Source organism: Eublepharis macularius, chromosome 14 (assembly GCF_028583425.1).
Source record: "Eublepharis macularius isolate TG4126 chromosome 14, MPM_Emac_v1.0, whole genome shotgun sequence".
Lineage (NCBI taxonomy): Eukaryota > Metazoa > Chordata > Lepidosauria > Squamata > Eublepharidae > Eublepharis > Eublepharis macularius.
Window position 1 is genome coordinate 46,531,882 of NC_072803.1, and position 17,660 is coordinate 46,549,541.

A 17,660-nucleotide genomic window follows, 5' to 3' on the forward strand; every position below is an offset into this window, starting at 1 on the left:
GGTGCTCAGGGCAACATTTTATCCTCCCTGTTTTATCCTCACAAAAACCCTGTGAGGTAGGTTAGGTCGAAAGAGAATGATTGGCCCAAGTTTACTTAATAAGCTTTGTAGCCAAGTGGGGTTTTGAACCCAGGTCTCCCAGGCCCTGATCTGATACTCTAGCCACTACACCACACTAAAGAACAAGGCAAAGGGAGAAGAAATTTGAGAGACAATTTCAGTTGTTTGGTGAATTCCTATGGATGCAAGTGGTCCTTCAGATACCCAACCCCCAGGCAGCTTATGGCAGTAAGGGTCAAAGCCATCACCTTAAATTTAGTATACTTTCACATTGGCTAGATAACTGCCATTTGGTGAATGCCGGTAGCTGAAAATATCCTTATTTCTAGAAAAGTCTGATGGGGGAGGAGACGGGTAGATTTTTATGTCTGCCAGTCAAGTTAAAGTCAAACAGTGGTACTTGCTGCATTACAAAGAGTGGCACTTCATCCGAAATAGAAGCAAACCGCACATAGATTGGGATATGTGTGTTTGTTTTGTAGTGGCATCCAGGAACACCTTGCAGTAGCAGAAAGCAGTGTAGCTACACTGGCCTGCCTTATGGATTGAGAAAGGGGAAAGCATCTATGCGTGCACTTACGTTGTCTTTACTATTCAGGATTTTTATATCCCCCATTTAAAAACAAAACAAAACCTTTTTGGCATGTCCGTTAGATCTTCATGCCTCCCTCCCCTCCTTGGATTTTTTTTGATCCACATATTAGGCCCATGTCTGGATATAGGAGAGTAAAAAGAGTCTTGTGTAGAAAGGCAGTATTCTTCAGAGGACCGGATGGTGTGGGCAATACCTGGAAGGGGGGAGGCAGTTGGCCTCTCTGCCCCATTTGCCATCATCCAGGGGCAGGTAGTTGGCCATTGTGGGAAATAGGGTGCTGTCTGTGATTAATTTTTTGCCAAATCCCTCAAGACAGTTGTTGCATGTACTGCAGATTTCACACACAGAGAGATAATGACAGGCTTAAGAGACTGAATGCAGTTTCAGGCAGGGCTATATATTCCACAATTCCATACCACCATAGAAAAAAAACTCAGTGCAATCCTAAATGGATTTATACCCTTTTAACCATGTGTCTGTGGATGTAGAAACACAGAACTCTGATTGTACTGTTAATATCATAATTGCTCTTCCTATGAATTTCAGCTTTCTTTTAACACATTTTTCTAACCCTGGAGAGTATGAAGATAATTTCCAAAGCGTGTGGGCAACTCTTAATAAATTCTCAGAAGCTAGAGGGGCTCGAAGAGGCTTAATCAAGGTCGGGGGTCTCAGCCTTCAGCATAGCTCTTTGCCTCTCCCTATCACTGCAGAAGCTGAATGAATTATGCAAAATAGGAGGAAATATTTGCGTAATATAGACAGGCTGTGTAAGTCAGCTTTTTCTCGGAGTAAAATTTGAGATGCTTTTCCTCATTCACAGTGCCTACCTAGCACAGGGCCAATGGAGGAATTTTCATGTGTATTTTTGTAAAAATTGATCTACAGTGAAAAGTGACGATGAGGATGGAGATATCAAACCCACAAAAGGACAAGCAAACCCAGGGAAAGGTGGCGATGATGGGAAGGATCCGAGGAGACCGAAGCGGCCACGGACGATACTTACGACACAACAGAGAAGAGCTTTCAAAGCCTCCTTTGAAGTTTCTTCCAAGCCATGTAGGAAGGTATGCTGTTCGGTGGAAAATTCCCCTTGTTATTCAGACGCTTGTCATGAATCATCTGCATTGTTAAGACTTCCTTGAAATATAGTGATAAAAGCATATGTTTGCATACAGAGCATCTTTGGTTCGGTCTCTGACATCTCCATTTAAGGGACCTCACTTGTTATGTTTTCTACAGGTTATGTCTGCATTCCCTACTCTGTCTTTTGGGCAGATATGAGCTGTAAGTTCTCCTCAGTCCCCATGTATGCAGGGCCCAGTTCAGACTGGGACCACAGTGTGCAAGAAGATGCATCAGCCTTCTTATGGGGCCCTTCTTATGGAGCTGTTTTATTATTAAAACAAGCTAATGTTTGTGCTTTGAACACTGAAAGCACTATTTAATTTTTTATTCTTATCATTATTATGCTGTAACACTGAAAATCTAAGGAAAACACTCTCCTTACAAAGATTGCAAGGAGCTACATTGGTCCAAAGAAATTACTAGTCCAAAACCAAATGCCATGTAATATCTTTTATTAGTGACCAAGGCTTTTTTTCTGGGAAAAGAGGTGGTGGAATTCAGTGGTAGAACTCAGGACCGCACAATGACGTCACTTTGGGTCAGCTGAAACAAGGGGGGAGTTTTTTAAAGTTTAAATTGCCCTCAGTGAAAATGGTCACATGGCTGGTGGCCCCGCCCCCTGATCTCCCGACAGAGGGGAGTTTAGATTGCCCTCCATGCCATGGTGTGGAGGGCGATCTAAACGCCCCTCTGTCGGGAGATCAGGGGGCGGGGCCACCAGCCATGTGACCATTTTCAAGAGGTTCTGGAACTCCGTTCCACTGCATTCCAGCTGAAAAAAAGCCCTGTTAGTGACCATTCTGATGTATTAAAAGATATTCCTTGGCTTTTGTTCTTGGTCTTTCTTTCCAAGTATCCATTATATTTTATTCTGCCCATCATCCAATGAGATAGCATACATTCTCCTGTGCCCCATTTTATTCCTCGCAAGAACTCTGTAGGATAGAGTGAAAGGAACAGTATCTCACTCAAGGTTACCCAGTAAAATTTGTGGCTGAGAAGGAAACTGAATACCAGTCACTTCCAATCAAGCCTTCTTTTTCCTCCTGTTCCATTTCAGGTTTTCTTCCTTCAGTCTTTCTTTCCATCCTTCTGTTTCCCCTTCTGCTTGGACTCTTTTCACCGGTGCATCCTTTCCCCACAAACTTCTCCCTCCTTATCCTCCACATTACATGGTTGTTTGGGTTGGTCTGGTTTCTGAGCTTTTCCCCAGCAATCCCTTACAGGCTTTAGTTGGCCAGGATTCTTATATTTTTTTAAAAAACCAAGAAGTTTCTAGTCCTTATGGATCAAGTGATAGAAGGCAAAATGGGTTGGCAATCTTATGTCCAATTCTTTACTGAGAAACAAGCCTGCTTCAGCCTTCCATTGTTCTCACCAATGAGGAAAGTCACAGCTGTGATTGACATGCATGCTACATCTCTTCCCTAATAAATGTTTGCTGTTATCTGTGAAGAAAGCGGGATCAAACCTTGGCATGAGCAAACCATCAGATAAAAAGGTGGCTCCTCTGATCCTACCTCAGTTTTTTGTAAATGTTGCCAAGAGCAAACACAAAGCAGCCGGTACACAACACAACAATCAATCTGCTGGATTTACATAGCTAGCAAACTAAGTACATAAGGTGCAAACTAGGTCACCTAGATTTAGGGAACTGGAATATGGTAGCTCTATACAATCCCATCATGAAAGCCATTTGTTATTCCAACGGCTCTCACTATGGGTTGTTGGAAATTTTGCCCCCAAACTTTTCAATGGCAACTCTATTTCCATAGGATTTCACATCATCTTCCTAACATCTTTTTAAAATGTTTTTGCATTCCTCACCCTGCAGGTTAGGGAGACGCTAGCAGCTGAAACAGGCCTCAGTGTTCGTGTTGTCCAGGTGTGGTTTCAGAATCAAAGAGCAAAGGTAAGGACTTAAGTGGCAGAATGAAACCACAAGACCCAAAAATGTAGTCAGAATGGCTCCAGTGAGAGATGTGTGACACACACACACACATACACACCCTAGTAATTTTTATTTTTAAATGAAATATTTTTCTTGCTAGTCTTATCAAAATGCCTTTAACTGCTCTCCAGATTCCTCTGGCATTTTGTCAGAAATGAGCTTCAGTTTTCACCAGGAAAAATTTCGGATAACAAATCTAGCTGCTTTGATTGGAGTTGGCTTTTAATTAGAAGATGATCACATTGGGAATTGAGTTACAAAATGCGGGAAGGAGAGACAGGAAGTGAGAGTGACTTGTGCATAATTATTTGCTGTACTTCCTGTGCAACATCCAAAGTGGTCCTCGTGCATTTCTCTCCAAGGTGAGATGTATAAGGTCTATATACAGAGATGAGGAGGGTGGGGAGAGAAGCAGGAGACAGAATATGAGAGTTCAGTACAGGAATTGTGAGTCACTTCCACTGCATCTCACCCTGATTCTGCATGACATCTGGAACAGCCCAGAAAGAAACAGGATAAAGGAGTGTGCACAATAATTTTGGTTTGTGTGGGTGGGGATGAGAATTCCCTTTTATTAGAATTCTTATGTCTCACTCATTCATTCACAGGATTGTTGACATACTTGGTATTTCCATAAAAGACAGAAAGCAGAAATTTCCTGAAAACATACTTCTAACACATCCCCAAAAGTCTGAAAACCAGACATTTTCATGCCTTTCAGCCAGAAATCAAGACCTGAAGTCTATTTTGTAAAATCAGTTTACCAGGCCAGATTAAGAAGTGCTGAGGCCCTAAGATATATCAAGTTTAAGAGGCCCCAAGCATGCTTGTGTATGTGCCATCAAATCATAATTAGGGTTGCCATCCTCCAGGTAGTGGCTGGAGATCTCTCTGGTCTCCACTGGTCTCCACTGGTCTCCAGGCCCCAGAGATCAGTTCACCTTGAGAAAATGGCTACTTTTGGGGCTGGACTCTATGGAATTATGCCATGCCAATATCTTTTCCCTTCCCAAACCCCACTCTCTCCAGGTTTCTCCAGGTTTCACCCCCCAGATCTCCAGGAATTTCCCACCTTGGAGCTGGCAACCCTAATCATAATTGACTTATGGCAACCCCAGCAAGGGGCTTTTAAGGAAAGTGAGAAAGGGGGGTGATTTGCCTGTGCCTTCCTCTGCAGAGTCTTCTTTGGTGGTTGCCCATCCAAGTACTGACCCTGCTTAGCTTCCGAGATCTGATGAGATCAAGCCATACCATGTTGCCTTCCCTCCCCAAGAAGCCCCATACCAAGGGTCCCCAAACTTTGTGAGCCGCAGGCACATTTGGAGCTCTGACACAGTGTGGTGGGCACAGCAACAAAATGGCTGCCACAAACCAGCTGCCACAGGAGGCAGAGCCAGCTACAAATTGGCTGTTACAGTTTACCTTCAGTCACAGAGTGAAGATCCTTGTGATGGGGAAGCAGCTTCTGCCAAAGCAAGGGTTTTAAAAATCTGCACAGCCAATCAAATCCCCGAGAGGTAATCAGAAACCATGCTTGGCAAAAGCCCCACCCAGCCACACCCACTTTCTAAAAACACGTGGCAGGCACAACAGAGCCCACGGGCACCTCATTGGGGACTCCTGCCCCATAACATTACCAAAAAAGTATACTATTCTAACACTGAAATTTAGTAGGTTTAGGATTGCCAGCTCCTCCGGGACCCAAACCAGGGTACAAGGGGTGTGTGTGTGGGGGGGGGGGCGTGCTGAGAGAACTTATCTCATGTGCCGTCTGGAGGACTTCTGCATTGCGCTGAGGGCCGATTTTTATCAAATTGCCCCACACGCACCCTCCACTTCCTCGTTGCACCAGGAATGACATCTTTCCCGGTGAGATGCGGAAGTGCTCTGGAGTGTGTGAGAGCCCATTGTGGGGCTTCCAGACTTGTTCCCTGCACCTCCCCCCACCCCTCAAGCATGTGAGAGGTGGCAAGGGGCAGAGGCTGGATCCCCCACCCCCGGGGGGAGGAATAGGATCCTGAAGTAGGTTCTTTTTGTATTTAGGGGTTCTTCATCATCTGCGTCTGTAAGTTTGTAGCTTACTTAGCTTGTCCAAAAATCGGGCTCTGGCAGTCAGCCGAGAATGAGCCTCATGATATACATGACCAGGGCTTTTTTTCAGCAGGAACGCGGTGGAACGGAGTTCCGGAACCTCTTGAAAATGGTCACATGGCTGGTGGCCCCGCCCCCTGATCTCCAGACAGAGGGGAGTTGAGATTGCCCTCCGCTCCCCCCTGTCTGGAGATCAGGGGGCGGGGCCACCAGCCATGTGACCATTTTCTCTGAGGGCAACCCACTGAGTTCCACCACCTCTTTTCCCAGAAAAAAAGCCCTGTACATGACTGAAAGTACATGTATATGTACTTTAAACCAGCCTCAGATGGGGGGCAGGAGAGGTGTTCTAGTGGCCACCTAGACTGCATCTATGATTGCTGGTTGTGGACCAAAGAGCTGTCTGAGCAAAAAGCTTTGTGCTTGTAAAGGATTTTCGGTGTTGAACAGACAAAGGTAGCACTGTGTAGGTGTGCTGCAAGAGGGAGCTATGTGTGGTGTGTGTGTGTGAGTGTGTGTTGCATTTCAGTCCAGGTGCACCTGTTGACTCTGGCTTTCCCCTTTTCCTCAGATGAAGAAATTGGCCCGACGACATCAGCAGCAGCAAGAGCAGCAGAATTCTCAGCGATTAGGTCAAGGTGAAGCAACAATTGGGACATGGATGGGACAAAAGAGATTGGTAGTGGTGCTGTAGGGTTCTGTCCAGATTGCCCACTTTTAGAGCAGGTGGCCAGAACCATGGAGAATACTCAAGCGGCAGATCCACAAAATACGTAAATGCAAGAAAAGAAAAGGCTTTGCAGCACAAAATGAGTATCTAGGCAGCCAGAAAGTGGGAAGTGATCTACACAGTCAAAGAAATCTTATGGTATAGCTGTTCTGTAACTGTACCTAGGGTTGCCAACCTCCAGGTGGGGCCTGGAAATCTCCCAAAATTATAGGCTACAGAGATCCGTTCCCCTGAAGAAAATAGCTGTTTTGTAGGGTGGACTTTGGCAAACTCCACTGAGGTCCCTTCCCTTCCCAAACCCTGCCATCCTCAAGCTCCACCCCCCCCCCCATTTCCAGAAGTTTTCCAACCCAGAATTGGCAACTATAGCTATACCATTCCAGAATGCCATTGCAGGGGAAATGCCCTACCACATTTTTTGAGATATATTGAAGGGGGGAATGTGATTTCCAAAGAAGAGTCAATATGTGTGAGGAGAGATTTTAACCCTTCCCACACCAGCCAGCTTCCCCTTTCAACCCTCTCTCCATCACACGCCCTCAGGCAGGCCCTAGAGCCCAGCTGGAGGAAATAATGGAGGTGGGGGCTGGCAGATAGGGAAGCATCCTCTCCCACCCCATTATTAATAATAATTAGCATTTGTAAAGCATTTTCAGGTCTGAGTATTACTGTCTTCTTGCAAGTCTTACACAAACCTTGTAGGGTAGTTTACTATTATTAAAGGCTATGGACCAAATCTGTGACAGAGGAAAGATTCAAACCAGGGGCTGTCTGTTTCATGTATCCTAATTGTAAGGCTCCCCTCCCCCCCTTATAATGTGTTTTTATTATTGTGAAGCAGAAGATATAGGCTTGGGAGCCCCTTTTATGTTTTGCAATGCATAGGGCTACCTTGGGTCAGTGGGGGGAGCTGGACTTACTGACCCATTCAGCATGTGGCCCCTGTAACAAAGCAGTTGGTGACCAGTGCTTGAAAGAAAGAAAAGAAAGAAAGAAAGAAAGAAAGAAAGTAAGAAAGAAAGAAAGAAAGAAAGAAAGAAAGAAAGAAAGAAAGAAAGAAAGAAAGAAAGAAAGAAAGAAAGAAAGAAAGAAAGAAAGAAAGAAAGAAAGAACCCGGTCAGCTAGGCCTCTGAGTCACTCTTTTCTTGAATGGCAGTCATATGTCATACATTGCAACTCCTTTTCCATAGCATTAGCATCAGATTATTGTAATCTGTTTTTGCCACATTGGCACCCTTCGGCGCCAGTCAGGGCTGGCACACTGTTGCACCAAGCTCTGGACAAACACAAATCTCCACCCCAAACTGCTTGCAAAACCTTAATAGAAGGGAACATGCAACAAACCTCTGCATATGTATGACAGATGAAACAGTCACCAGACTGGCATTGCTTAATGTTGGAGTCTCGAGCCTGGATCGTGGGAGTTGATTTCAAGGAAACAATTAGCAAGTCCTAATTCCACCCCGGCAGAAATAAACTGGGCCTTTTGAACAATCTCAGAAGGATTGCAGAGGGTACAGGATTATTCAGCAGCATAAGGAAATCCAGTTTCTTTCTCAACTTTACATCATCTTAAGTGCTAGGAATGGCTTGTAAGAGGAAGATCCCAAGTAGTGACAGTACAGCTGGCTGTAGTTGTACGTGTCCAAGGATAAGGGGCTAGTGATACTGCACAATGGTTTTACACCAGTTTAACTGTTGTGGTTCCCCATCCCAAGAATTCTAGGCATTGTAGATGAAAAGGGAGCTGGAGTTGTCCGCTGGAGGAGGGAGAAGGACACACAATATTGTCTGAGGTTACTGAACTTTCTGCTCCTTGCTGCCTCCCCCCCAAACCCAAGAAACGTACACTGGTTCAAAATGGTTTAAACAAAACAAAATGGTTTAAACAAAATGGTTTAAAACTAGTTTGAGTGTTATGTGTTTGTTACGTGCCGTCAAGTTGTCTCCGACCTATGGCGACCATATAAAGGAAAGACCTCCAAACACCCTAGCTTCTCCCCAAAAATCTTGGCAACTGTCATTCTGGTGCACCTGCTGAAAATTCTCTACACCTCCCCTCTCCCGGACTACAATTCCAAGGGAAGAGAGGATTTTGCTTAGACCAGTTGAAGCCCATAGTGCAGCTGTCTAATGCTGCTGTTTCCCTTTACACAGATGCATGTAACCGCAACATTCATAAATCTGCACTTTGCACAATCACATCACAGATTTGGCTCTTTTCTCATGGATATTAACACAGTGTCTTCAGTAACTGCACAACAGCAAGGGGCATACCAACTGTTTTGAAAAAGCCTTTTTCATTATGACTTCCATTCATTTTTCCTTTAATTTTTGTTCCCCCCCACTCCATTTCTTCCTCCTGCTTTTCCTCTCCATTCCCCACTTACTGTACTGCATGCTAAAACCAGGGACCCTGAATTATCAGCCAGGCCAGGCAGGGGGAGGCTGATTGGCTTGGATAGGGAGAAAAATAACTGTGTCTGCTTCTCATATACTTTAGCCAGTGTTTTTGAGGACTACACTTCCCAAGGTGCCTTCTGGCATGGTGCCTTGGAAACATTAGAAAAAGAACCTGAGAAGATGGGAGAAAGATTCTCTTCTTGCTTGCCTATTGGCTCCCTGATTGGACCATATTGGCAGCAACAGCCTTGCCCCCTTGAATCTCTAGGAGAAAGGTGAGGTATACATATAATAATATAATAACAATAATAAAGAAACATACAAAAATAGACCCAGCTCATACACAGCACTACCAACAGGGGAAATGTTTTATGTTAGAGACATTGGCCGTTTTCACACTGCTTACCGGCCACGGAACATTGCGCCAAGCTCCTGGAATGACAGCATCTTCCTGGTGTGATTTCAGGACCTAGGCACGATGTTCCGTGGCTGGTAAGCCGTGTGAAAATGGCCATTGTCTCTTCTCCCTTTCCATTCTGTCCCTCTGCATTTGATCTCTTTGGAATATACAGAGGTGCCAAACAACGAAAAATGAGTATTAACAGATGCCGTTGGTTTCCTCATCCACTTTCATTGTTGTTACTAATTTATTACTAAGTGAATGCGCTCCCTAATGACAGATAGAAATCAGTTGTGAGAAAGCTTAGCTAAAGGTTCAGCCTGTTATGCAGTAACCTCAGAGACCCAGGTTCAAATCCACACTTAGTCATCAAACTGACTGGGTGATTTTGGGCCAGTTAGACTGTCTTAAACTACTTCACAGTGTTGTTTAAAGATAAAATGGAGAGTTAAAACAGTTTCTTGGCATAAGGGTGGGATAAAATTCTGAAATGGATAGATGGCTGAACAGAGGGACGGATAAATAGATGGATATTAAAAACAAAAGCTCTTTCCAAAATGACTCAGGCAATGCCAAATGTTCACTCATTTCTGTTTTAGGGTGGAAAATAGTTATTTTAGTTGGTGAAATTGCCTTTAAAAATATTAATTGAACAAAATTCACCTTTTCTCCTTCATGTTAACTGCCATTTGCTTTCCTGCTTCTGCTACTTTGATTCCTTTTTCCTTCTGTTTAGGGCTTCTTTTCTACCTTCTGTATTGATCCTAGCCAACCAGGGATCACATATTTAACATGATGACATCAAGTCTCTATTTAGCCAATCACATTTAGACACAGCATGCTGACATCATTGAAGGAAATGCATTCTGGGCATTTTGCGCCTGTGATACAAGCCAGTCAGGGATCACTTGGAGATAGCTTATTCTGCCCAGTGCTTTCAAACTATCCAAATATTGTTCTCTCCTTTCACTTCAGTCACCCCAAAAAGCGGCAGAAGGGAGAGCTGCCATCTGACATTGAAGAAAATGTTCTTTAAAACTCCTCCTCTCATTTTGGCTCAGCCATGATAATCTCGGCAAAGTCTCAAGGCTGAAGGCACTACGGCTTTAGTAACTCACTGAGGAAACATAGGATGAAGTCCATTGTCTTTCTTTGCAGAAGTAATGTCCAACCGAATGGAAGGGATGATGACATCCTACACGCCGCTAGCGCCACCGCAGCAGCAGATCGTAGCGATGGATCAAAGCAACTATGCCACTGACCCCTTCCAGCAAGGTCTCACCCCACCACAAATGCCAGGTGACCACATGAACCCCTATGGTAAGACTCACTGGGAACCAGCCGCTGTTGACACATCCAAGTTAGAGGACCAAGGCTTCTGTCCAGGGTTGCCCAATGCAGATCCTGAAAAGTCTTCTGTAACTTTAAGGGCTGGTTCATAAAGCAGGTGTGGTGGAACACGGGAGCAAAATGATCCACACACACGCCAATTATCACCACGTATGTCCATACTATCTTCTGCTGGTTTTAAAATCCCATGGAAGGAAGCAGAAGCGTCTAGGGTCCAGCACAAACAGTGGGGCAAGGAGAGGCTCACAGGGGAAAGTTAAATAAGGTTGCCTTGTGATCCAGTTGTTGATTCCAACCTGATTTCCCAGGTTTTGCTTTTAAAAGAAATATCTTGAGCTTTTTACAGATCCAAAGAGATGAGGCAAAATGTACAGATGGTCTTCTGCTCCATCATTTTGCATGAAGCATTCCTCCTCCTGCCCTCCATTCTCTTAACCACTAAGTGAACCACTAAACGATCATCTTGCACGTCTCCCTCACAAGCTTTGTTGTTGTTTGGCATAAGCAAAGAGTAAGGGCCCAGGATACTTCCTTTGTTCCTTTCCCATCTTTTTGAAGGAGGAGTTGCCAGAAGCAGAAACAAGAAGTAAATTCTAGGCAGAGCAACAATGAATGTGTTTGATAATATGCAAAACAGGCAGCTTAGGTTTAGAGGACTGGACTAAAGCAAACCTTAGAGTTCACTTAAGTTGATGATGAACTTACATAAGGCATAGTTTGTGACCCAACACTATCAGGCATATGACTGTATACAAGTATATCTCAACAAGTATATCTTGAGAAGTCTTCTGTAACTTTAAGGGGCTGGTTCTGGCTGTTACTGAAACTGGACAGACCATGTGACAGCAGCACCATAGCAGTAAGTCATGTAGAGAACCAGTTTGGTGTAGTGGTTAAGAGTGTGGGACTCTAATCTGGAGAACCGGGTTTGATTCCCCACTCCTCCGCTTGAAGCCAGCTGGGTGACCTTGGGTCACTCATGACTCTCTCAGAGCTCTCTCAACCCCACCCGCCTTTGTTTTGGGAATAATAATAACATACTTTGTAAACCACTCTGAGTGGGCGTTAAGTTGTCCTGAAGGGCGGTATATAAATCAAATGTTGTTGTTGTTGTTATTACTACTATTATTATAAGTGGGCATCATAATAACACAGATGGCTAGGCAGTATATCTCATGGTATGTTCTATATGCAGTGAGTGGATGCACACAAACACAATGCCTGAGAAGGCTTGGGCTTACATACACAGGGCCTGTGTCAATGAGCTCTAAAAGTTGCATAGGTTTGAGAATTTCACTGCGTGTGGTTTTTTTTTCTTTCACAGTGGTACCATGACAAGAGAAACTTTTCTATGCAACTCTTAAAGATTCAGGAGGCTTTTTATGTTCTGGGTTTAGCAAGAAGCCATCTGTTTCTGATGCATCCTGTTCTTTTGGCCCTATTTTTTCCTCTGGTTAGACCTTCTTTCCTGGAGTTATCCCAGTCAATCAGGGATCACATAGGTAACTGGATGACATCTTAGGATTTAATATTGCAAAACCTTACTTTAGGATTCCCACGAAAGAGCCACCTGGCGTATTATAGCAAATTCCTGAACACTGGCATAAACCAGACAGGGCCAACTAACTCTAAAATACTAACACAAACAAGATTGCACAAATGAATAGTTCACAGTCAGGCAGCTGTGTGGTATTGTGGCACAACAGCAATGTCAGATTTCTTCACAATAATCTTCCAGCTAACTACTCTTGGGGGCTCTTTTATACAATCAGCTGATAATTCCCCCCCCCCCCACCTTATCGATCAAAGCTGTAGTTACATTTCTGTGTGGGCAGATTTTTAATGCTTCTTGAAAAATGTGCTGTTTTTTTGGTGGAAGAAATTTTATTTTTTCATAGGTAGCATTCAAACATGCAACAGCATACCCATTTGTCTACCTGCAGCCTCAAGTGGCAGGAGCAGAGACGCCCATTTCTATGACCACATGTGCCCAGTTCTGCTTTTGTAATTTTTTTTCTTATGAGATTCCAAGATCTTGAAAGTTATTGACAGTTTTATCTCTGTCCCACTTAGGAGGGATATCCATGTCCTGTCAAACCCTGGCCTTAATAATAAACCTCATAGATATTTGAGGCATATCTACACTACAGAGTCCAATAGTCACTCCCTCTTCTCAGAGACCTCTGGGATCTGTTGTTTCATTGTAGGAGGGGCTAAGGAACTCTAACACAGAATTCTCAGCAATTTCACCAAAATCGAATTCCCAGGATATGTGGGGGGAGGGGGGGCACAAAGTGTTAAAGTGGTATAAAACCAAAATAATTTTGGAGTGCATATAGTGTCTGAGTTTGGGGAGGGCGGGGGAGAGTAACCTCAGACATTACCCACTATTGCATCAGACAGACAGCTAAATTCAGTGCAATTCGGATTATCTTATTGCATATAGCATTCCTTAGCACGTCGACTGACAGCTGTCATCTCCTTTGTCCTCACAATAATTTGTGTGTGAAATTCAGGTTCCCAATCAGCAGGTCTGTGACTGGAAGATCATGACAGTTCTGAAGCTGCCAAGCTGGATCCTTGGTCCAAAGCGTTCAGAAGTATTGCAGGTTGAACTGGGAAGCTAAAATGGCATGGGAGCAAGACAGGCTGAGGGGGCCCTGTGGCACTACAAGCCAGAACTTCTAGGGCCAACCAGGACAGACCCAGGCAGTGGTGCCAACAGCGGTGGGGCAGGTGGTGGCAACTGGTGAGCTGACACCGATCACTTTTGCCACTGAGAAATCCCAGCCCTACTGAGGGTTGGATCTGCTTATTCCTAGCTGTCAGTTGCCCTCCAGGGCAGCAGCCTCTACCTTAAATAGCTGGTACACCCTTCAAGCTGGTGGACCTGGTGGAGCTAGATCTGAATTCCTTGTACTCAGAATCTGGAAATCAAAGAGGTAAACTGCCTCTGAATGTGGAGTCCCTACCCTTAGGTTCTTTGACTGATGCTCATTATTAGACTTCTGCAGATATAGTATGCTCCTTTTGTATGCTAATGACCATACCAACATACATAAATTGCAGTTTAGCCTACTTACACACAGGTCAAACATTTCTCAAATGAGCATAGCAATGTGCTTAAAATGCCTCACTTCTCACTATACGAGCCCCACCTTTACACATGGCTGAACATTCTATGCTGTCTGCTGCACACTGTTTTAATTGGCTCTGTAGCAGGCTGTTCTCTACGGGTTTAAAAGAAAAGAAGATAGGCGGGGTTGTGTGTGTATGGGGGGAGGCATAGCAATTAAAACCACAGTAGCCAAGCTTGGCAGTTTATGTAGTGCATGGTGCCGTAATGCTCATGTACAGACATGTGCTACAAGGAAGTTGCATCCCACCCACTCACTCAGAGACAGACCTAGAGACCCCAGGGAGGGAACTAAGCCTTAAACCAGGCTACCACTATCAGCACAAGCTCACTAAATTTTATCAAAAGAGAAACACTAGGAGAACATAGGGACAATTATTTATTAGGGAAATGGACCAAAAAATAGATAGTGATAAAGCAAATGCCACCTTAATCATTCATATGACAGGCCTGTAAGGCAATCCAATATTATTATACTCCTATTACAAGGAGGAGGGAGATTGAGGGAGGAAAGGTGATCAGAGAAATGAAGATCTTGGCAATCTCTGACATACTTCAATCTCAGCACAGTTTTTTGAAAGTCTCTTAGTGAAAGCAGAATTTAGCAGGAGTTGAAGGCAACACAGAACAAAATTCTGGAATGGGAATGGAATGGAATAAAGGAAAGCCTTCTCGTCCCCATTTTTCCCAAGGTTTTTGTACCTCAAAATGGTACAGCCCAGCAACAGTCTTCTTCTTGTCTCAAGTCCAACAGTAGTAAAACCGTCTTGCTGTTCTACTGTAGATCAACAAGGCCACTCAACTGAAGCATTTTGCTTTGTATATTTCAGCCCTTTGAAAGGAGCTGGTATGGTGTAGCAATTCCAGTGGCAGACTAGGGCTGGGGAGACCCAGATTCCAATCTCGATGCAGCTGTGAAGCAAACTGGATGACCTTGGGCCATTCCCTCTATCTCAGCCTAACTTCCCTTGCAGAGCAGTTATGCTGATAAAATGGAGGAGGGGAGAATCATGTACATCACTCTGAGCTTCTTGGAAGAAGGGTAAAATAAATGGGGAAAGGGTGAAATAGAAAGACAAAGAGGAACCCAGATCGGCACCTTCGCGATCACCTGAACTTGCCTTGGAGCAGAAGTGCTTTGGAGAGAATCCCTATTAAAGCATCTGGCTTTCAAAAACTTGCTTCCCTTACTGATGCGATCACAGCTTGGAATTCCTAGGAGCTGCAGTTTCCTAAACTGGAATGCACAATCCCTTCTCCTTGGCCAAACCGCTTCCCACAGATTGTTTGCTTATGTCAGTTAGAAAAGGAACTCTCCCACTTTTTTTTTTGTTTTTACCCTTCTTAAATGTCGCAGACTGCAGTGCAAACAAGTCGTTGGCAAACATCCATGCTTCTTCTTCCCCTTCCCCTCCTCGCTCCTGCGTTATTATCACTGCATGCGCAACTGTTATGAGCTTTAAGAAACAAGCCTATGGAATTTATTTCCTGCCTCCCCCCTTTTTATTCCAAAAAAGTGATTAGAAATTGGAAATTAAGAACCAGCCGTTTCATGCTTGCTTCCAGAAGACCCATCCAAATACACAGACAGGGACATGGTAAAATCCTCCACAAAATTGCACCCATGCTAGATTAGATTAGAAACTTTCTTGCTAAGATGTTAGTTTTCCACAGAGAACCTATGACATGGTGGGTGGGGGAAGTATATTATTTAAACATGTAAGGCTCTACTGGTGATAAAATCTTTAAGGTCTCATTGCACATGAGAATCACTCAAGGGCCCACATGACAATGAGATGTCTGCTACTGCATCCTATGGTTTTTGTCTGCCCTCGGATGAAATCTATAGTCCAAGATCTTGTGGGAAGAGTCTGTTATACTGGGGTGGAAAACAGCTGCACCACTGTACCCACCCCCATATAATTCTTTTTTTTCTTGTTACTAGTAATTAATTTCTCATTTCTGTTCTTTCAACATGACAATTCCTGTTTCAATTTTGCTTCTTCCTTCTGTGGTGGATCAATTCTGTAATTTTTTTTTTGGACGTTCTTTTCTGTTACTTCAAACCGAATCGTTCGTGTAAATTGAACATGTTTTTCAACATTTCTTGTGCATCAATAAGTGTTACACATAATCACTGAAACTGATATGCATTGAAGATTCTCTAAATTCGTTAGGAAAATAACATTTGTATGCTCAATACAAAACCCAAAAGCAAAAAGCAGCAAACTAAATCTGTTGACAAAAAAACAGAAATATAAAAAGAAGCAAAGGAAGCAACATGCACTCTTTCCTAGCTGCCAGGTTGTGCAGGAAGTTCATACAGCGCAACAGTTTTTGTGCGCAACATAATAATGTGATGCAACTCTTCTTGGGCTGTTCCACTTCAGGCAGCAGGTAGGAAGATCTCATGCTGGAATGCTTTGCTTAGGGGGAAAGAAACCCTCGGAGTGGGGGTGGGATAGATCAAGAGGGAAAATGCTAGATGAGTCAAGATGTGCTAATTATCTAAACCCATGGAGGGGTTTTTTTAAAATGTAGGAGAGCATTAAAACATGAATCAGACCTCCTTCCCTTCAGTCTGTAGTGGTACAATCCAGGGAAAAAATTGCAACATACTGTTCTGTTGCTTGTGTAGACTAGATGTTATTGTGTCAGAGAACCCTGACTCTTTCTTTCTCTGGGTGGATTGACTTATTAAGATGCTTGTTTTTCCTTTTACAGGAAATGACTCCATTTTTCATGACATCGACAGCGATACCTCTTTAACTAGCTTGAGTGACTGTTTCCTGGCCTCCTCAGAAGTAAACTCCATGCAGGCGAGGGTAGGGAATCCTATTGACAGGCTGTACTCTATGCAGAGTTCCTATTTTGCTTCATGAAATTCAAAGGGAGAAAACAAAACGAAAAGGAAGCTGATCTTCAAGACTGATGTTTCCCCCCCCTTTTCCCAGCTCAGACACTTACAGCCATATTTTCCTCTGCTCTTCCTTCTGGCACTGTGACAATAGAGGCATTCAGTTAAGGAAGACTCAAAATAATCTTCTTCAACATCGCAAAACAGGTGCCTGTCACCCTCAGAACTTCACCAGCGGCATCAGACCGAAGAGAAAAACAGGAAAGGGGGAAACCACCCGTTTCACACAGCCCCATCCTTCAACAGCCACCATTTTGGTTTCTGTGTTGCCATCATCACAGAGTTTTCCAAGAGCTTCACTGCTGGAGCTTTGCCAAAGGCACAAGAAGTGATATATTGGATTTGCCAACATGACCGAATGGATTGGGAAACCTGGAGAGAGCCTCCCCCCCATTTCTACTGCATGTTTTCACCTTTAGTTGTGGACTGACAGCCCTCAACTGTGAGATATTTTAATGTAAATGTGATTCCTGAGTAATCATTCCCTCTCAGTACTTTTTCTTTCCATAAAACCCTAAACCATTAGTTAATACCCCTTTGTACTGTATGAAACATGGGAGAGGGAGGGCAGACTCTGGTCAACAATAAGACTTGTGGAGAGAGAAAAAACCCAGTGTAATAATAATTACTTTTTAAAAATTAAAGGCCCAGGAAGGTGCATGAGAAGGACAGATGCCTTTAGGTTAGTAGTAGCTTTTTAAAAAATTACAAAAAAAGTTGAGCAAAAGGTATTTCTGAGGCACAAACCTTCATATCACTTTTTTAACTAATGGAGAATGAGTATAAAACATTAACTTTTAAAGTATGTAACATAATTCAGTTCCAAATTTCAACACATATACACACGGCACTCCCCCCCCCCCAAGCTTGGCAATCATGTGATAATCATTCCTTTCTGC

At 43.7% G+C, this 17,660-nt stretch overlaps 1 protein-coding gene across 1 annotated transcript in view; it reads left to right on the plus strand.

Annotated features, from left to right (window-relative positions):
• The window catches only part of LMX1B (LIM homeobox transcription factor 1 beta), a 193,465-nt gene extending 176,226 nt beyond the window's left edge, over positions 1 to 17,239 (plus strand). Inside the window, exons 4-8 of the mRNA XM_054998539.1 lie at positions 1,544 to 1,722; positions 3,618 to 3,695; positions 6,397 to 6,463; positions 10,517 to 10,678; positions 16,569 to 17,239. Coding sequence (XP_054854514.1) covers positions 1,544 to 1,722; positions 3,618 to 3,695; positions 6,397 to 6,463; positions 10,517 to 10,678; positions 16,569 to 16,726 — 644 coding nt within the window. The 3' untranslated portion in view covers positions 16,727 to 17,239. The remainder of the gene's footprint in view (positions 1 to 1,543; positions 1,723 to 3,617; positions 3,696 to 6,396; positions 6,464 to 10,516; positions 10,679 to 16,568) is intronic.
• The last annotated feature ends 421 nt before the right edge of the window (positions 17,240 to 17,660 follow it).